Source organism: Coturnix japonica, chromosome 1 (assembly GCF_054131305.1).
Source record: "Coturnix japonica strain WE chromosome 1, WE-NBRP24, whole genome shotgun sequence".
NCBI lineage: Eukaryota > Metazoa > Chordata > Aves > Galliformes > Phasianidae > Coturnix > Coturnix japonica.
Genome location: NC_140663.1, coordinates 11,579,167 through 11,601,002, shown reverse-complemented (window position 1 = coordinate 11,601,002; position 21,836 = coordinate 11,579,167). Strand labels below are relative to the sequence as shown.

Genomic DNA, 21,836 nt, shown 5'->3' with positions numbered 1-21,836 from the left:
AATCACTGAAGAATAGATTTTTAAACTTATGAAGGAAATCCAAAATTTTGCTCTCTGAGAGAAACAATTTGCAAAAGAATCTCTTGATCTACTGACATTTGCATTGAGTTCCTCATCTCTTCCTTTGTACCCTTCTCTTTAGGAAGGTGGGTACTGCCTAGTTACAAAATGTCACCTTGAAGAGATATAAAAACACCAGCCGGGCCAGGATGTATATCCACACATCTGCACGGTGTGCTCTGTTATGATCAGTGGAAGCCCAAGGCCATTGATACCTAGCCACCTGCCAGAGGCACTCAGGATCTCCCAGTAGGTCTTGCATCCTATCTGCCCTCTACCCAACATGCCACACATTTCAGATATCACTGAATGTTGCTGTGCAGTTGGTACAGCTGGTGAAGCATGGGGAGTTAGAGTTCCTTTAGGCAAAGGGACATCCTGTACCCTGGGCCCCATGGGCTGGGCCAGGCAGAGCTCCAGCAGGGAGCCAGGTGCCACTGGTGGAGCACGTCTGCAGTGTCTCAGTCTGGACCCCTGTTTTTCACCCTCTGAGACTCAGGGCATTGTCTGGTTTGGGTAACAAAACACTTCACAGCTCAGCCTTATAAGCAGCTGAAGTGCAGCTGTGGTTAAAGTGTAGCTTGAAAATTACAGGGAGGAACTTTATTATTTAATAAGTAAATTAATTTATTAAATGAAATTCTATTTAACATAATCTTACTGGTAAAGGATAAGAAAAGGAGAAAAAGTTCTTGTTAACACTGTCTTATTTTATGCTGGCTGTGGAATTTGTGCTATTGCAGACCCTCTGAAGTACTTTCTCAAAAGCTGGTGCAGAAGAGTCTCGCCAGGACGAGTGGCTTTTCATGCGCTGCATTACTGACTCACATTTGATGGTTTCCCATGTGTATTTATAGGCTGAATTCCAGACTCCAGTGAATGACTCCAAAAGCATTTAATTTTAAACTGAATTCATTTGCAATTTCCAATGGAGGCATCTGCAGATCAGCGATGAGAGGGCCGAGTTCTTGAGTCCTATCTATTGTAATCTATTTACAGTTGTGCTTTTGTGCTTATCCCATATATTTCTTGAAAGGTGAAATGAAATATAAATAGCGTCAAAGAAAACAATGCCTGTAATTTTAAAAATCCCAACCACAGATCAGAATGTGTTAAAACTTCAGCTAACGCTCACCTTCGTGAATCACTGTCTAGTACAAAAAAGACATTGTGCTTCGTCTTTATTCTCCTTGACTATTTTAATTGACATGAAATTCCTCCTTTCTTTAAAGGAAAAAGTACGGTATTATCTTTATTTATCAGAAAATAAAACCTCTTAACACTGAGCATTTGCACCAGAAAAAGAAACATGAACTCTGAACTGGTAAAAATGAGATTTTGTTAAGTGGATATTTTCAGGGGAAATAATTGTAGACACTGTAATTTTAATTGTAATTGTAATTTTATGGATTCTCACAAACCACATGAGCAAAAGTGCCTTGTTTTACGAAAAGGATTGTTCTAGACATAGAAGGACTTGCTCTTCACAGTAAATCCTAGTCCATCTTGCTTGCAGTTATTTCTTGAGTTGTTTTTTCAACCTGCGGTTCTGTTATAGTTTTTGGAATAAGAAACAGAGAAAATATCACTCTAATTAGAGCAGCCGTGACATGCTAGGAAACAAAAACTGATAGTAGCATAGGAAGCTGCATGTAGTTTAAGAATCATTCTAACTAAGGGAAAATGGCTTAGACTCTTCATAAGCAGATTTTATATTTTTTGTGCCCTGAGGCCAAACAATAGATCTGAAGTGTTTCAGAAAGCCAGTGTAACGAAATGGCCTTTTTTTAAAGGCAGGCTTTGGAAGGAAAAAATCATATGCAGCTGGAGTACTGCTGTTAGGTAAAACACTACTGTACCACTTCACATGCAATAAGAAGGAAACTGCATCAATTAAATGAGTCAGAGGACTTAAAATTGAAATGTTATCAATAAATGCTAACTTGACTTTTTGTGACTGAAGCAATGCTTCCCACTCCTGTGAAGTACAATGGAAATAGAGATCATTTTTTTGTTAGCTAGATTTTTAATTTTTGGCCAGCTTAATCTAAATGCTAAATATTTGTATATGACCATTGCTATGAGTCTATCCAACTGTGAAATCTTCCATGGAATTTGAGCTTTACTTTGAGGACATTTGTCCTGTTTTAATACCTGTGTGCTGTGGTGCTCAGGAACCATCCCCAGGAGGGGTTGTCACAATTTGTCTCTGATCCCCACGACAGTGATTCTGGAGACTGGAAGCCTGGATTTAAGCTTTGACTTAAATCTGCCTGAAGTCTTTTTATTGCCCATATTCCTATTGCAAAATTGTTTCAATACTTCATTTGCCTGGTGATTAGGAAGGTTGTAAGTTACAGCAAATGTATTCAAGTCCAGTTTCTACTCTTTGTTCTTATACAAAAATTATCTTTGGCTTAAACAGCTTCTTTACAACTCCATTATATATAGCAGTAGTCATCTTCTCTCTAAACAAGACAAGTTTATTCTGACTTCTTTTATAGAATCATAGAATTAACAATGTCTAAAAATCCTTGATGAGTCACATTTTCTTTATGTTAGGACACCAATATACTGAAATCAAATCACTCCTCAATTTTGAGAAATAAATCATAACCTATAGTGACTGAACACTATGTTTTTTAGTGTAAAGAATCTTCTTCATGTCTAAGCAAAAAAGTATAAGGCTTATTAGCCTTTCACCAGGCTGTGGCAATTTTCAGCTTAACTCTAAGAATATGAACCCCCACCACAGGTATTTTTGCACCTCTCCATTCCTCATTCCTCCAGATTTGTGCGCATTCCCTTCTGTTTTGCTTTGCTTTTAAAGTAGACTCAGTTAACTGAAGAGTCACATTCTGTTTGCCATATCTCACCTGGCTAACGTGAACTCCCACTTACATTTATATAACTCAGAAAATGTTGCTATTGGTGATTTCATATCTGCTTTCATGTTAATGATGAAAATGCTGATGACTAGCAACACTCATGGAAGTGCTATTGAATGGTCATTCATAAGTGACAGCTGGTCTAAGTGATTTAATTTCTTAGTGCCATAAATATATGGTTTGATGTGATAGTGGACTAATTTGAATATAAGAGTGTTGTGTTTTTAAATAAGATGCCTCTGGAAACTCTAAAAGTGATTTTTTGATACTTGTCAGAGATTTTTCATGACCTCTCTTCCAACTTGTTTTTTCTGCCCTTAATATTATTCTCTAAACAAGTCAATGTGTATTGACAGTCAAAAGAAAAGGTTTCAGGATATTTACAATAGAAGAGCATTGCAGCAGATTCTATCATTTTCCTGCTTTGCTAATTAACAACGGAGAAGTGTTATTATATGAAATTCAAGCAGTTCAACAAGAATTCACTTGATTAATACATGCAGAAGAATGCCTCTTTTAGTCAAATACCATTTTCCTCTGAGATCCCATTAAAAATTTGATCAAAGTTTAATTATAACATAGGCCAGTTTTGTTTAAATGACACTGAAAACATCAAGGTTCTTCACATAATGGATTTTATGAAATAAAGAGAATTGGTAATTGTCATGAACCAACTGGAAGTCTGCAGATTTCATTTTCAGCCAAATGCTTCACAATGTAGGGAAGAATTCTCTTTTGATGATGTCGTATTGCAATGAGCGTGAGGTTTTTCATTTACTTTTGGACCTATAATCCAAGTCTCTTTAGTGTTTGACAGATACGTACAGGAGCTTTAGGATTTTGTGAGCACACCTTTCTATCTAAAGAAATCAGAGACAGAGACCAATGTACGCTGGGTTTCAAGAGTCCTGGTTTTGCTATGGAATTTTTTGATTGGTAGTTTGTTGTGTCTACTTCTCAAGAAGAAAGATGAAGATAGCTCTATACTGCAGGTCTTCAGCAAAACTAATCTGAGGTCTTAAGGAAACAGCTCTAAGAGATATGTTGTAGAACAAATACATATGGGGATATTCTAGGTCTACATTAAGTGTGGAAGCAGGGAGAGTGGGAAGAAGATAATGATGGAAAGGCTAGGAATTAAAGGTTTGCTGAAGCAAAACAAATGAAGGAGAAATGGGGGATGAGAATAGAACCAAGGGAGATGAGACTGTACAAATCAAAATGCATCTTCCTTGTGAAAAATTAATCCAGAAATGAAAACATAGGTTTCTGGAGAGTTAAAACAAATAGCTTGTACAAAATAGATAAAAGCTTGTAAGTCAGCCCTTGGTGGTCAAAGTGAGACCTCCAAGAATGTACTGCAGTGTGTGACTTAACTGTATTCATGGTGGTCCTGTAGGAATGAGTGAAGAATGGGATGTTCTTTCTTTGAAAATTTATAAGGAGAAACAAAAAAAAAACCAAACATAACCACATCTTAGTTCAGTAATGTGCTATGGAGAAAACATCAACCTCAAAACAGGAGTTCTGTTGTTCCTGCTCAGGTCATTGGACCAAAGAAAAGCATTCTTCAGGGAAATCTCAGCTGGGCAGAAGTTTCAAAAACTCTAAAATAAAGTTTTCTGCAACATCCTGTGATTTCTGGATTTTAATACATATTTTATAAACAGAAAAATTGTATTGGTATAACACAGAAATTCAAGAAAGAAAATTACGATCAAATTCTCATATCTTCTAGTAGAGATCCTGTAAGGATCATAGGATGGCTTGGGTTGGAAGGGATCCCAAAGATCCTCGCCAACCCCCCTGCCTCAGGCAGGGCCGCCAACCTCCAGATCTGCTACTAGACCAGTTATTACTTGACTTTGATCTTTCCATTGTTATTCTTACCTTATAACTATAAAATACATTTTGTGCTTAGATAATTTCTGAAGAGCTATTTGTATTCTGTGCTATGCTGCAGAGTACCAGCAGCCCCTGAGCTTTTGACATATTCCACATACAAGCTCCAGCTCAAGTTGCACACTACTAGTAGTTCAAAATATTCACAAGAAAGATAGATGGAAAACTAATTCTGCAAATTATTTCCAAATGAATTATGGTGATTCATTAAGATAGGCTGCAAAAATAAAGACCAGACAGTGCTACAAGCATGAATTGTATCAAATTCATTACAGAACCAATTAGGAATCACAAATGTTCTGTCTCAAAAATGTTACATAATGAAGTCATTAGGAGATATGAAAAGCTGTACATTGCAGTTAGAGTTAATATTTGGTGATCTCAAATAAAAGAATGAACCTACATCTGTCTTTATGACAGAGGAAATCTCTATTCTTGTAGAAAATAGCATGTAAACAAGAACATTCCAGTTGTGCTGGATTGCACAGACCTACATGATTCATTGTTCTGTGGTCATTGCCAATGAAACCATTGGTACTTCCCTAGATTTTCTGATTTTCAAGTTTCTTTCCAAATTAAAAAATAAAAATAAAAAAATAAATAATTTTTTAAAAATGTATTTTATACAAATCTGAGATTTTAATATTTTTTGATAATTTTCATTTGACACAAGCAGAAAAGTTTATTTTCGGCCAGCTGAGAGAAAAGCAGCCACATCACTTACTGAACTCACAGTCTGGGGGAATGTCTCCTTTCTAAACTAAGTCTCAGTGGCTGAAGTGGTCACCAAGGACACGGGAGTCAATTTTCTCTTCTGTCTGAGAATATCCAAATTTACATCTCCTACTGCTCCAGAAAGTATCCTAACCAATGGGGAATGATAGAGAATACCTCTAACTGACTTTGAATTAGTAATTAAAAACTAACTGGCAGGGGGAATGTCAAGGGCTATGAAATTCCCTCAGTGTGAGTGCATGGATGGGAGAGGAGAGAGTGGTCAGCTTTCAGGGCAGCCTGCTCAGGCTTGCAGCATCTCACTGGTGTTGGTCAATCCAAGGTACTCAGTATGGTTACCCAGCTGCCATTCCTGGAAGGGCACAGCCTTGGGATGTGGGATGTGGGGGCATTCCTGGCTCTTTCCAGTCTTTGCATATCTGTAGACACTGAGCAGCTTACTCAGGAGGCCACCACAATTCCTTCAGCTCACTCCAGAGCAGTTTTGTCTCCATCTGGATTGACCCACATGAAATTGTCAGTCTTTCCAAGCAGCACAGTTTATTCAATACAGTGTACTTTTTCCAGCTTGTTCTGTTCACTGCATTCAAGGAGTGCTGAAATACCCTGTGAGCAGTCATTTCATTTTTTCCAGACTAAAATATCTGGTGTGTTTGGCCCATGTCGGTACGTCAGCTGGAAACTCCCTAATCTATTCAGATGTGACAAGCTTGTTATTTACCAAAAAGCATCCTTTTGGTTATATACTAGTGCCAGAAGCTCTAATTGTGTTGATAAACTCATAGATGTTTTACACCAGCCCTGTGCACCACATGGATGTCCAAAGAGAACATGTGCATAAGAAGAAGGGTTAATATCTGTGAAAACTTATGGTACAGTGTGAGATCGCATCAGACCTGCAAAGTATTTAGAAATAATACTGAGAAAACAAATCAATTGTACGTAGCAGGGCTGATTAATGGAAATTAGAAAACCTGCTCATTTTCTGAATTATTAATCTGCTCTGAACAAGAAAAAAATGTAGTTGAGACCTTGAGACTGAGAGTTAATTTTGTCACTTTGCCCTCACACTTTTCTGTTGATTTCATTATCTGCAAAGCAACAACAACAAAAAAGCCTTGTAGGGCTGCAGCTATTTGGGCTATTTTTCCTGCAGATTTGCAGATAAAAAAGCAGGGCCATGCCTTGATCTTCATATTTTTATCCTTCCCCTTATATGTCAATGGGACTGCTGCTCCCTTGTGCAACTCTCTGGTGTGTTGCTTTGACTTACTGTACTTTTTAAACCTTTTCTAAAACTATAAGATCTTGGAGTATTTAACCAGCAGAAGGCTTGCAGCTAAGCGTTCATTCATGGAACTGAGTTATGTTTCAAGTTTGAATATAGTGTCCAAGTGTAGACTTGCATCAGTGGGAGTACCCAGGATCCTCCCGTGTCACTGACCCCTATGTGTCACAGACCATGTATTTTTTCCTAATTCTGTCCCAGATCTTGAAATACAATCCAGACCATTTAGAGGTGATCACTTGCTTAGTTTTGTCCTCATAATCCCATAGCACTACCTGTAATTTTCTTCTTGCCAACAATGCCATAGGGGTGGTTTGGAGGATGTGTAGCCTCTGTACTCTCTGTTGCACACAATTTTTTCATGAGTGTATCATTAGCTGCTTCCAAGTGAACACTGACCAGTCTCTAGATGTGAATATATTTTACTGGTTTAAAATTTCTTTCTGTAAGTTCTTTTAAAATACATCTTGTCTTCCAAAAAGTGTAGGCCCAGGTGCCTGATCAAAGCTGAGGTAATCCACAGTTTCAGGGAGATCATGAAGGATGATCAGAGGGCTGTAGCACCTCCCCTATACAGAAAGGTTGAGGGAGTCGTGACTGTTCATCCCAGAGAAAAGAAGGTTCTGAGAAGACCTCAATGTGGCCTTCAAGTACTTAAAGGGATCTTACAAACAGGAGGGAGGCTGAACTTTCACGTGGTCCAATAGTGACAGGACAAGGCATTAAACTAAAAAAGGGGAGATTTAGGTTTGATGCTAGGAGGAAATTAATTACTCATAGAGCAACGAGGCACTGGCACATCTGCTTAGAGAAGTTATAGATGCCTTACCCTTGAAGACATTCAAATCCAGGTTGGTTGGGATCCTGGACAATCTGGTGAATGGCAGCCCTGGCCACAGTAGAGCGTTAGAGCTGGACTTTAAGTTTCCCTCCAACCTAAGCCATTCTGTGGTGATTCTATAATCTTTGGCTGGTGGAAAGTATATTTGAGCCACGAAGCTGTGAGGTCTGTAGGCAAGACGTGCACAGGACCACCACCCCTCACTGTCTGCGCTGGGACACTATTGAGTCCTGCATGGTATTATATACCATATATCTTATATATGGTATTATAAGATCCTTACTTGAGGATGAAATGTCTGCAGTTCAGCCTTTAAGATTTAGTAGTAGACTGGTCTTTCAAGGAAAAGACGTCAAGAACAGCAGTCTTTTTTTCCCCAGAATTACTGTTGATGTTGAATGACAGTTTACAAGTGGGTTTCTGGTTCTTGGCAACCTTTATTTGCTTTGTTCATATCTGATTTGAAAGTGTTCTTGCCTATTTGTGATTGATAGTATTTTGTCTAGAAGGGGTAATTTCCAGGCAAAGGAATGAAATGCAGAATTACTTTCTTCTCTATTTTCTCTCTACTCTTAACTGTTACAGTATGTGTTGTCAGATAGAAATAAAAGCATGGAAGTACAGTATTCTGTCTGTGGTATGTATGTATAAATATATACCATTTGGCTGAAGGGCATTGCACCAGACTTGTTCTCACTAGTGATTTTTTTATCACTGAAGTTAGAAGTATTAATATGGAAATGAATGTGTAAAATAATTTTTTAACCCTTTGGCCCTACTGGCTGTAATTATTCCTGCTTGATTTTGTGTACAAAATTTTGTGGGTTTTTTTTTTTTTTTTCCCATGATGGTTTTGCTGCTGTTGACATTTGTTAGCTTGTAGCATGTATTCTGACGAGTTTGCTTCTTAATGTGACCATTCTGCTGGCCCTGTGGAAATTCAGGCTGCTGGGAATGCTGTTCCTTCCATTATTAGCTGCTCAGTGCAGTATTCTCAGCATGACAGTGCCTTGTTGGTTAGTGGGGGAGATGCAGCATAAAGTGACAAAGGGTGGGATCACAGCAGTTTTAAGATAGATCAGTAGGAAAAGTAAACTGTTGCCCATTTCACAAGGGAAAGGGAAAAATGACTGCCACATTTTGCAGTTATCCAGTTTCAGTTTTCTGTTTTGTCCTGCAGACATTATAGAAAAGGATGTTAAAGATAAATAAAGAACCTAAACGACTATTTGTGAGTTCTTAGATTGTGATTTTTATTTCTGATGTAACTGATACATCTAGTGATGAAAGAAAGTCAGAGAGGATAGGGGTTGGATTCTTCTCTAGGTAACAATGATTGGATGAGAGGTAATGGCTTTAAGTTGTACTAGGGGTGAGGCATTGGAGCAGGCTGTCAAGGGAGATGGTGGAGTCACCATCTCTGGAGGTGTTCAAGAAATATGGAGATGTGGCTCATGGTTAGTGGGCATGGTGGGATGGGTTGATGGTTGGTCTAGATGATCTTAGTGGTCTTTTCTAACCTTAATGACTCAGCATGGAGGGGACACCTTGCTTGCTGATCAAAGCTGTGAGTCTAACAGATTAGTCATGATATAGAAGTGTACCCAGCAGGTCTTGGTAAGCTTCACAGTGCTTGTGGAGTGTGCATTCAGTGGGCAAAACTGTACTCCCATCCGTGGTTAATGTGACCTGAGCACTGATAGTGGTAGCTTTTAGCCAGTGGTGCTGAATCTCAGCATAATTTCAAAGAAAGAACTCCTGAAGATCAACAGTTTTCATTGAATTCCTTCATGCAACCCACAAAAAGATCTTCTGTGTCACTGCTGAACTACTCAGTGAAATGCATTTGTCAAGTCATTCGGCTCCCTGCAAAGTCCTGCTCTTCACTGAGTGCTGCAGACACTATAGTTGGTATTTTCACACTGTGTGTACTGTAATGGCTCTTTGGTTTTGTGCATAAAAAGATAAAACCAGATTCTTTTGTTTGTAGCCAGCTCTTCCCATGTAGATGTGTAACTACAGCACACAGTCCTTGATGAACTGCAAGCCCAGAGGGAGTCATAGAATCGTGGAATGGTTTGGGTTTGAAGGGAACTTAAAGCCCACCCAGTCCCAACCCCTGCCATGGACTGGCTGCCCCCCACCAGCTCAGGCTGCTCAGGGCCGCATCCAACCCGGCCCTGAGTGCCTCCAGGGATGGGGCACCCACAGTTATATGGGCAGCTGTGCCAGGGCCTCACTGCCCTCTGAATAATGACTTTCCTTTTAACATCCAACCTAAATCTCCTGTCTTTTCTTTTAAAATCATTTATGGAGATGGGAAACCTGGACAGTCTCTCGCTGGTGAGGAACACTTTGAGGTGCCTGTGCACAATTCATATTTATAGGTTCACTTTCAGATATCTGCATAACAAATTGTGGAACAGAACAAAACAATTTGCATAATAGCATCACTGCAAAGCAACAAATGATGTCTGCAAATGATAAATTCTCCATCTGTAGAACAATTTCCATGGAGGTCCCTGTGGGTTCATTAGGAAGGCATCCTTATTGATTGGTTTGACTGATATAATTTGCTTTGGAGGAAACTATCAATTTTAAACATCAGAGTTCACTGCTTATGTCAATAACAGAGATAGAAAGTATAATTAGGGACAGCGCAAAGAAGATACCGACACTGAGTGCGTCCTTCAGTGACTGAGACAGTGATGGTAATGTGGGCATATGCAGAAGATGTCTACAGGCAAAGGATCAAAAAGGAGGAAATGCGTTACAAGGCAAACTGCTGCTAGCAACTATTAAGTTCATTAAAAATAAATTAAAAAGAGTCTTAGGGTTTTGTAGGTAAAACCTTGAAGCCATTATCCCAATTAGTCACACCAGGCTGTGGAAAAGCAACCAGGATATCACGATGTGTTGCCATCAACAGTACAGCCAAAGACTGGGTGTTGTCCTATAGAAATCACTCAGCCTGGCACAGCTGGACTCTGCTGTGAAGATTATTCTTTTTTCTGGAAGGTAACGCTCTGTAAAGGATTGTAGATGTAACCAGAACTTACCAATGTTGTAAATGAATGTTGGGCAGTTACATTGGTATTGAGGTGTGCAGCTGTTTTCTTGCTGTTGCACAGTGATGTTCCATTGGATGTTACCTTGGCCATGGATTGGGGTGGTCTGGTCAGTGTGAGGCTCTGTGTAAGAAGGAGATCAGGGCTGTTCTATCAGTTTGCAGTTTCATTTCTACTCTAAATTTTTAGAGCAATTTCTGTATCTTAAGCGCTGCCTTCTTGAATTGTCACATGGCCCTGGGAATGAGACAGGTGGGAGCAATGCCTGACAGTTCAGCGTGGTGGTCCCTTGTCACACCAATTGCTGACATAAACCCAATCCAGTGATGAGTCCAATGATTGGCTTCTGGGATGCGTGCTAAGGTATGGTGGAGTGGAAGGATTCAGAGCAATGCAGTAGCTGTGGGAAGTTGTGCAGGAGTTGTCTGTATGGATGAGACACTCACCTACCAAACACAAAAACATTTTAAAAAGAGCAGGTGCAAAGCAGGGACAGCTGCTCTCCTGCAAGAGGGTGAGCTGGAATGCATTGCTAAAATAGACCTATGAAAATCTAGTACAGGATGAAGGTATCAGCCTAACAGCTTCTATAAAGAAAAATACAAAAGTTACTATTATAAAACATGCTAGAGCTGTTAGTGAACATTTAAAATAGATTTTGGCTCAAGCCTTTGAGAAGGGTTTTTTCTTCTGTACTTCAGCAACACAGAAGCTTATTAGCATTTTCTATTTATATTACTGCTGGCCCCTGTTTACTGTTACTAAATCTACTTGCCTTGGAGCACTTATTCCCATGTTGCTCTCTATGGAACACTTGGGCTTCAGCTGTAAATTGCCCTCTTCTCCCCCTCCAGCGCCACCCAAACCCACCCAGAGGCTGCAGCCCCGCCCCTGCCTCTCACAGCCCATAGCTACACAAGGGGCTCATTCAGCTTCTTGGGGAATTATGCAAATGAAAGGCAATATTCTCCTCCCCGTGCACTAGAATTTCCATATGTGTAACCTCTGCTAGGTTTAATGAGACTGGCGCTCATAAATCCCCAACATGAAACGGTACCCTTAAGTGGCTTCTAACAAAAGGCTGCTCAAAAGTTTTGATTAACGATCACTTAAAAGTAAAGCATTAAAAGGGAGATTGAGCAAAATATATATATATATATTCTCCCTTTCAGAGCAAGTTTTGTAAATCTGTATATTAGAGGCTAATTCCTGCAAACCTGCACGCCAAGTGAAGTGTTCCCTTCAGGAAGTACTCAAAAAACATGAACATAAAGCACTGCTCTCGCTGGCATCTAAATAGTCCTGACCTGGGTTCCAAATTGTGAAAGTAATTCAGATGCAAACTTGCAGAAAATTGTTGTTTCCAGGACTATGAAGAAAATACATTCAATATTTTGTAAAATAAATACTTCCGTCCCCAGCTGCTCAGCACAGCAGTGCCCCAGGGGTTCTGTACATTGCATTCAGGCTCCACTTGGCTCCTGACCACAAAAGGAGTTAAGGATTTTAGTGACAGCCTTTATTAAGTTGTTATATGGCTATTTGTTCTTTTTCTACTTCTAGTTTGTGGATGGTATTTTCCCCAACATAGGATGAAATAATCTATTATTTAATGATAAAGCAGTAATAATGACAGTTAAATACATGCGTGACTTCAAGAAAGATGAAGGCAATATATTGCTGGTGGAAGACCACAGCCTACAGTCTTTTCTTTCTTCATACTCTTCAATAATTTATCAAATCACCCTGACCCTTAACTGATCACAGGGGCCACCAAGCGCTTTAGCAGTCTGTTGCTATCAAACAAGATGCGTTTTTCCTGTGAAGCAGAATGAAATCAATCAAAAAAAATCAATTGGTAACTTCATCTTTTGGCTCAGTGAGCGCAGCTCACTTAGGGCCAGACTTTGCACCATTACTCACTTTGAAGGGACTTTTGTGGGTAGTTCAGCTGCCTATAGAAGGTTGCTTGTCTTCTGTACAGGTCGCAGAATGAGCTCATAATTGTGTATGCATATTCATCTTTTAGAAACAACTGGGTATTTGCCAACCCCAGATAATTCTTTACTCCCAGTCATCCTTTTAAGTGCGAACTGCTGATGGTTTTCTTAGACACGCACATATATTATAAGTACATATACATATGTATTTGATTTTCTTTATACCTATTCTTCTACACAGAGCTTTAGAACTTAATTCAGAATCCTGTAAAGGTTTCAGAATAGTTTAAAGACACTGCTGAAATATTCTTCCAGCAACCAAAAATAAACCATTGCTTCACTTGCTAGGGCATTTGGTGAAAAGACATATTTTGTTTTTATGTCTGATATGCAGGTGAGGACCAGAAAGGACTTAGGAGAAAGGGAGGTGTCTGGCTCTGGAAATATGGTCTGAAATCTGCAGCCCCAGAAGCTGTGAAATGCACTCAGAGCCTATATACATCCAGTGCACCAATCCTAGCCTAAAAATTTCCTTAGGGCCTGCACTTGGATTGCTGTGAATTCAGGTTTGACAGCTCACTGCTCAGCTGCTGCACAGCCTCTTCTGCTCCCAGATGATGCAGAGAGGTGCAGGGCTCTCAATTGGCCTCCAGAAAAAGCCATGTTCTGGGCTGCTTCAGGAGGACCCTGATTCTGAGGTGTCTTAGAATCATGGAATGGCTTAGGTAGGATGGGACCCGCAAGGTCAATGGGTTCTAACCCCCCCGCCATGGATGAGCTTGCCAACCACTAGATCAGATTGCCCAGGGGTGTCCTAAGGACCTGTCCTGCATCCACAGCTCCTTCCTTCATATTATGAAAGATCATTTGAAGATGTCTATTTTTATTATCTGTAAATCAGAAATGATTACTTTCCCAAAGATCCTGGAGTGATTTAGCACTTACAGCTTTATTTTCTTGGTATTTCATAAATATTTTATGTTTGGCATTTTACTGTCACCATTATGCAATACTTTGAAAATGGAAATGTGTAGCAGATGATAATCAATTTAGAGGCAGCAAAATCAAATTGTAGTCATTCATCTTACACCTGTGTTTAACATTAATCCTCTTTCCTACTATCATCCTTAATTCGTACAGCAAATAAGAAATGGCTGGCTACCTACCATCTGGTTCAGTGCAGGAAATCCTATTGAGACTTACCACGGATGTTAAGCTGAGGACTTTGACATGCAGATGAGATACTTGTGTAAATTATTGGTTTAGGAAACTGCTTTCTAAATAAGAAACCTCATGTAGTTACATCATGTAAATCAGAATTATTACAAGATCCACATTTCTCAGATTTAGGAAGCAGAAAAGAATGTTAATTTTACTGCATTTGTCTGCACTATTGGATGCTTCCCAAGCACTGCCAGAAGAAAAGATTATCTTTTGGCTTCCAGGGGTCCAACTGAGAGAACAGTTCCTATCCTCTTTCCCTCCTCTTTTGGGGAAGGCTCACACCAAGATTAAAGTTCTCAAGAACTGAGGAACTGCCTGGATGTCTGCTGGCCACTAAAACAGCATCTTTGTATCTTGTTCACCTTCCTGCATACCACCTTCTGAAAGAGGCACAATAGTTTCCTGAATTAGCACTAACACTCTAATAATGACTGTGATTACCAGTAGAATAATTTTTCACATGCAAAGATTGAAGCAATGGACTTGTCATCGGACATAACATTATATTCGCTATTCAAAAAGCTTTCTCTGCGTCTGGATTTCTTGTGTTTGATCTACCTCTTGAAATCTACCTCTTCACATAGAGGCTTTTTCATTCAGGGACTCTAAAGAGTGGGTTGAATAGGGCTAAGCACATTTTTGAAAATTTATGCAATAAAAACAGCTGCTGAGTTAAATCTTGAGAGGGCTTGAGCACGTCTGGTTCCTCTCCCAGCAGTGTTGTTCACAGGTACAAAACATGTCTGGGACTGGAATGAATTTACTGGGACTCCTAAAGGCTCAGAAATTTTAGGGGATGGAGTAGCTGAAAAGTGCAGGCGTCTGGAACACCTCAGTATGATGAATATACACCAGAAAAACAAGGGAGAAGGCACTCCAAGAGATCTTCCTGGTGTCTTTGCATGTAGCACATTTCAGACCTGTGGATATGGCATGGTAACTAGCTTTTGAGCATTCTGGGATTAAGTGAGCTGGCAACATTGGTTATTTCCAAAAGGCTTTAGAGTGTTTTATACAGACAAATCTTAAGATGTTACCTTAAGATTCTTACTCTTTGAAACACCAGACTGGAATGGATATGGCAGCACTGGCACGCAGGACATGGTCCATAGGACAGTGTGGACTTGAGCCAAATACCTCAAGAAGGCATGCTCTGAGGCACATGAAGGACATATATTTGTTCTGAGAGCTGCAATAAAACCAGAGCTGTCATTTCTCAGTTTCTTCTTTGTGGAAGAAGCTCGTTTCACATTTCTCCTAAGATATGTCTAGGGCCTAGCATTCAGCCTAGGAAGCAGCTTGCCTGGTTGGAGGGGGAATGGAGAAGGGAAGTGCTGCTTTACATAGCAAGGTGCTACCAGAAAGCTGGTAGCAAGAAGAGGAAATAACAGTTTCTCTCTCTTTTTTCTTCTCTATTTAAATAAGTTCTTGGCATTAATTGCATTCTTCCATCTTTCACATTTTTATGATGTTTTGTTGTTTTCATGCTCCCCTTTTCAGTATGAATCTTTTGGTTTTAAGTCTCATTCAGAGTAAGGTTTTTTAAGCATCTCTGTGTTCTTCCATGAAGTATCAATACTTCATTTTCATGAAATACCCTAAAAACACTGAATCGAAAGTAGAGTTTGACATTCCCAGTAGAGGTCCAACAGATAAAGAGTGATAGTTTTTACTGTAAAAATTATCCTGATAAACTGTTAATAAAATATAATGCCAAAACTGTGATGCAATTGTAACACAGAATTTTGAGTATTCTCTTTGCAATTCATTGACATTTTTGTCTTCAAAAATTCTGAATGAGTTTCTTTTCATTGTTTAGAATTTATTCTTGTCGCTGAAAAGTTGTTCTTTTTATAAACTGTAAGTCAAAGGGAAAATAAATTCTCCACAGATGTTGTGCATGTTTGATGTATTAGACACATTTTTGCAGTCTACTGCCTTGAAACCTAGGGAATTCATTAACTCACGAGTTGCTGCCAAGGAAAACAGTCACATTTCCCAAGCTGGTGTGCCTATCCCTGGCTGCAGGATGTGGGTAGGGCAGTCTTTGTCTTCTCTTGTACTTGGCTCTGAAGAAAGGGAGATTTCTTCAGTCTGAAGTGCTGTTCCTGTTTCTCCCCTCAAAATATCTGTTATTTAAATTGCCTGCTAAAGCCTTTAGCTGGTTCTATTTCCCATTAAGCAACCAGGGATGCTGCTATGTATGAGCTTGTGCCCTATATAGGTTCTGGAGATAAAGTCCCACACTCCGAAGTCACTGGGTATTGCCAAAACTTTAGAGAGAAGCCTAAGTCCCCCAGCTTCGGGAAAGAAACAGATTTCATCTTTCACTCTCAGCAAATCAAAACAGTTGCCTAAGTACTACATGCTCTGCAAGGGTGTATATATATCCTTGGGCATATTTTTTGACACATCTGTCTCTGTATATGTTTTGTTTGTTTGCTTGTTTGTTTGTTTGACAATGCCACCACCCCAATTAGTCAAGGGTGGCAAATAAAACCTTAAAATGTCAGTGTAGACTGACAAGAGATGGTCATGCACCTGCTATCATGCAGTAAACTAGAATGAGTCAGTAAAAATCTATCACCCTGGGCTTCCCTACCACTGCTCTCCAGATGTGAGGCTCCCATCCTGAGAATCCTGAGCCTTCACTGTGGCCAACCCAACTCAATAAGATCTATCCCCACTCATGACAAGCACTTGGAACTTAATATTTTTAAGTCTCTTCCAACCCAAATTATTCCATGACTCCATAATTCTGTGATTCCATTTGCAGGGAATTTGCGCTGAGCTGTGTAGCATCCTGAATGACGGAATACGTTGTGCATGCATCAGTGGGGAACTAATTGAAAAAGCCTGCGTGTGAGGGCTGTGTTCATTTGTAAAAGATACAGCCATCACTGCCATCACCCACTCCTGTCATTCCTGGGACAGAATACTTATACTGGCTGTGGCTTCATTTCTCCCTCAAAACTGAAGCAGGTTTAGAATGTAATAGCCCCCAAGACAAACAAGATATATAACCTGAGCTATGGCTCTCACAAGCCCAAGTGGGATTTCATATGTTGCTTTCGATCTGTAAAACACTTGGCAATTTCCTCTCAAGGTCCCTCCCAATTGCTTTGGCAGCCTCTGGGGGAGGCACAGGGGGAGCAGATTCATCTGCCTCTGCAGTGAAGGGCTTCTGTGGGCAAACTCCTCCACTCGTGGAAGTGTTTAAGAGGAAAGGTTTAAGAGGATCTGCTGGGTTTGCATTTCAGAACAGCTGTCAAAAACAGTTGTTGGGGATTCTGAGAGGCAAAGAAAGGTTTGTTTATCTATTGTTGTTTGAAGTACAGCAAGGGACTGTAAGAAATCACAGAATCATAGAATTACAGAACCATTAAGGTTGGAAAGACAACTAGGATTATCTAGTCCAGCCACAAACCCATGCCTTTGACAGCTCTAGAGCATATCACTCAGTGCAACATCCACCCTTTTCTTGAACAGCTCCAGGGATGGCAACTTGACCACCTCCTTGGGCAGCCTGTGCCAGTGCCTCACCACTCTTGCTGAGAAGAAATTGTTCCTCACACCCAGCTACTATAAATTTTCCAAGCAACATAACAGCTAACAGTCACCTTCTGGAGCACGGAGGCACCTGCTACTATTTGCTCTTCCTCTGATCCTATTAGCAGTGTTTTAGCCCATGGAACTATTCTTTGAACTGAAGGATCAATATTTGAAGTCACTGGGAAAAAGGCATTTTCTTCTAAAAAGCACATTCAAAAGAATAGTTTTAATATTTATTGTTTAATGTGCTGAGATTAAAGGTGTAGTAATCCATTTAGGTAAGACTGCCTGACTTTAAGCCTGGGGGTGCTAAACAAACAACCATGCTTTCTCTGATCTGTAGGAAACTACAGAAGGACTCCAAGGGGGAAGAAGATTGGTGTCATAATTGTTGTGTTGTTGTTGGGGGGTGGGGAAGGTGTTTGTTTTTTGTTAGTTTTGTTTAAAAAAAAATACAGTTCTTTTATCTAATGATGAACTGGAGTGAATTCCAGAGAGGATGATTAACAGAAGACATTTACATTCATCCATATATTAAAGGCCAATTCAAAAACAAAAAATTCAAAGGAGAGCATACTGGTAAAGCTGTTGAAAGCTGCTGCTTTTATTTCAGATCAGAAGAGTAAATTAAACAAAAGCTCATCTGCTTTTTTTTCCAAGTAGATGTGCCTGTCTACTAAAAGATAACACCTTTCTCTATCAGCTTCATTTTGCTAATTAAAACATGAGATTTCTCCTTCAGATTTTATTTTCTTTCAGATTGATAATATATGTAAATCAGTTAATGGAGTAACACTGATTTACAGCAGCTGCAGTCCACCTTTCTCCTTTAAAAATGCAAATAATTCCTCTGGTATTGGGCTCATAAAGAATAATGACAGCAAGTACATGAAGCCAAAGTCAGCCTTGGCTCAAGCAAAGGCCAGATCCAATGTTTTCATTGGCATTAATTCTAATTAGTCTGTGGCATACTCTTGGCTTTTCACATTGCATATTGCCATGATGAAACACATGGTAGATGTATTACTCTATCTGTTAGCACCATGCAAAGAGCCATTAACATGTGTTACTGTTTATCTCCCCTGTGTCTTTCTTGTAGGAATTATGTCTGACCACCAGTTTGGAAATCAGTTCATGTGCAGTGTGGTCGCGTCACACGTGAGTCACCTCCCAACCACCAATCTCAGTTTTGTTTGGATTGCTCCACCTGCAGGGACGGGCTGCGTGAACTTCATGTACGTATATTTACAGCACGTATGGTTCCTATAGCCAAAGAAGATAACCATTTTGGAGGCAACAAAATGATTTTAACCCATTTGTACTAGGAGTTTACGCTTGCACAATGGTCCTGTTAAGAGTAGACTTTACTTGGAAGAAAAACTACTGAGTTCTTTCTGATTGATAAGTTTGTGTGTACTGGGACTTCATATGTCTAAACGTAGAAGAAGGAGACAGTGTTCTATAATGTAGTGTGCCATCAGAAAAATAAGGTATAAGTGCATCAAGACTGGCATTTCAATAGAAAATGATTCCGCTTAGTTATTAGTCATATCAATGAACTTTTCAGAATACAGCACATTTGCATTGACCTTTTATTTTTTTTCTACTTGTTGCATTCAGTAAGAGTTAGAACCTCACAAAGTTCTCATGATGTTGTTCAGATTGTGAGCCTCACCATAAAGCACAAGCAGTCAAGAATACTCACATTCAAATATTAACAGTTCCTGGTGAAAAACACTTTACCTTCTGCTTAGTTCTGCTCATTTACAACCTCAGAAATAAAGATTACTTTCAGGGATTTATTGGTAATTTTTTTAAAATACCCAAGTCAGCGTACAATAATTTAATTCTTTATCAAGTGCCCACAAAATACACAACTTAATATTATTACAATATACATATTAGTATATTTTACCTTAAATTCTTTTCTACTTCTCCCAGAATTTTGGTAGATATGAGGTAAAAATATGTACGTAGAATAGAACCGAAAGCAGAAAATACTTCAAACTTGATCCATTCACAGACAAAAAGCCAGGGTGCTCCCTAGTTAGAGAAGTCAATGGTCACAGTATTTCAGTGTGAGACCTGTGCACTTTGGTGACCGCCCTGATTATCCCAAGAAATCTTGCTCTCAATGTGCGTTTTTTCCTTTCTTTCTAGGAAGCCGCAGGTAAGTGTCCCAGTATAAACAAGTTGCTTTATTGTTTAATGTATGGGAAAACACAAAAAGTGAGTTTCTTCCTTCTTTGAGGAGATGAGTTGCTGATAGTGATCACAGAACCTGCTGATTGACTGATCTATGTCTGATATTCCCCTTTTCCTCCACAATGCAGTTTTGTTGCTTGTTTTGTTACAATATGTTATTAGCGGCAATGACAATGCCAAGACATTTTTATCTTTAGGTCTCGTTTTATTCTAAATGTCCAACAGTGAACTGGGAAACAAATATTTGAGATGAGTGACAGAATTTTGTTTCTCATTAATTTCTACAACGCACCAGATAAGCTGTTTATGTTATGTAAGATTCCCCATTCATTATTTGATACAAGTCAAATCCGTGGAAATTTTGGAGGAAATACTGCCACTGCTTTGTGTGAATTCTGTATTAGAAAAGTTAGCCTCAACAAAATAGTTGCACTTGGACTAAGGAAATCCATCAGCTCCCTTATTAAGATAGAAAATGTTTGGACTTTACCTATTTAAACAGGAATTACAAGGATGCATAATTAACTTCGTTGGTCAAATTGTAGTAACTAAATTTTGTTCTCGTAGGTACGTGAGAAAAGTGAGATGAACTGCAAATCTTTTCTTCATACTCTTGGTCATTCCCTTTCTTTGTTGTTGTCTTGTGCATTCAAGAAACAATTGTTGGTCCCACTTTTTTTAAAGATACGTGGCCTTCTATTGCAAGTTTTAAAGTCAATTTATAAACAGACATCCTGTGACAGAAATGTGGCACAGCCTGAACCAGTGATTGAGCACCTGGTGGGAAGGCAGGGCCAGCCCAGGGGAGCTCAGGTGTATGCAATGCATTGAGTGACTGGAAGGGTGGAAATAGAATCCACCCCTTCCCAGACCTCATTTAAGAGTTGGCAGTGGAGACTGTCTTGCTAGAGATCCTTGTGTGAGGCTTTCTAAGGGTAAGCAGTTTCTTTCTTTTGTTTCTATGGCTGCCACATTTGAAAATAACTGCACTTGCTGCAGCCTGGGACTGTCATTGCTGTGCTTTCTGACACATTACAGCGTTACGCCTACGTTTTTGAGCAAATGGCTTTCTGTTTGTTATTGCTGAAGAAGAGCTTATAGACAGTTCTGTAGAAATATGAGTAGTGCTGTGGCTGCTTATTCACATGTAAATGAAATTGAAGGAATGTTTTTTGAGGCAGTAGGTGTTTCCCTATGTTGAAATCAATGGAATGTTCATTACTGGCGCCAGTGGGGATTAGGTTAGGTTAGCATTGAACTGCTTTGGAATCGTAATATAGTATCTATAGTATAGAATCATAGTATCGCTTGAGTTGGAAGCAGCTCTTAAAGGTCTTCTAGCCCAACTCCCTTGTAATGAATGGGGAGACCTACAAATAGGGCCGTTTCTCAGATTTGCATCTAGCCTCACTTTGAATGTTTCTAAGGTCAATGCACCCACATATCTTTTGGCAGTCTGTTCCAGTGCTTCAATACTCTTATAATAGAAAAATCTTTTCCAATCTAAATCTTCCCTCTCTTAGTTTGAAACCATTTCCTGATTGCCTGTCATAGCCATAATGTGCAGTTGCACCTATTTGAAAGCAGTGTTGGTTAGACTGTGTTGATACAGTTTTTAATCATGCTATGGTGTATAGAACATGCACAGAAATCTGGATTTACCTGAGGCTATAACTTGCAGCACTCATGTCAACATAAGGATGTCAGCAGTCTGGGTAATGAGACACCAACAGTGCCTTTCCTGGCACTGCAGACAGTCCTGATCAACCTGTCCCAGCCAGCCATTGCTCTGAGACTTTTCAGACTTCCATCCCATAAGGATGCTCTTTGTTGTTCATTTCTCCTTGAGAATATGCAAAACAGTGCAACCCATATCTGTTTGGTGCTTCCCATGCCTACCAAATCCCTGGCTACAGAAAACAAAGCTACTGCTTTGTGCTGTGCTAGGCTGCCTGCCTTGCATGGCTCTCTGACTTCAGAGAACTGCCTTTTCCTTGTTCATTTCCACTCACTCCTCCACAGAAGATTAACTTAAAAAGACTTTTCAACGCTTGGCACTAACTACGTGTCTAGTTTAAATATAACATAAAGGTATTCACAAAGGTACCTGGGTGGTAATTTATGAACTCTGTC

The 21,836-nt window shown here is 39.6% G+C and overlaps 1 protein-coding gene across 2 annotated transcripts in view; it reads left to right on the top strand.

Moving 5' to 3' along the window:
* RELN (reelin) overlaps positions 1 to 21,836 on the top strand; it is a 250,801-nt gene that overhangs the window by 51,748 nt on the left and 177,217 nt on the right. For both annotated transcript variants that reach the window (XM_015884323.3, XM_085513256.1), the window contains exon 3: positions 18,598 to 18,733. In XM_015884323.3, the coding sequence (XP_015739809.2) occupies positions 18,598 to 18,733 (136 nt within the window). The remainder of the gene's footprint in view (positions 1 to 18,597; positions 18,734 to 21,836) is intronic.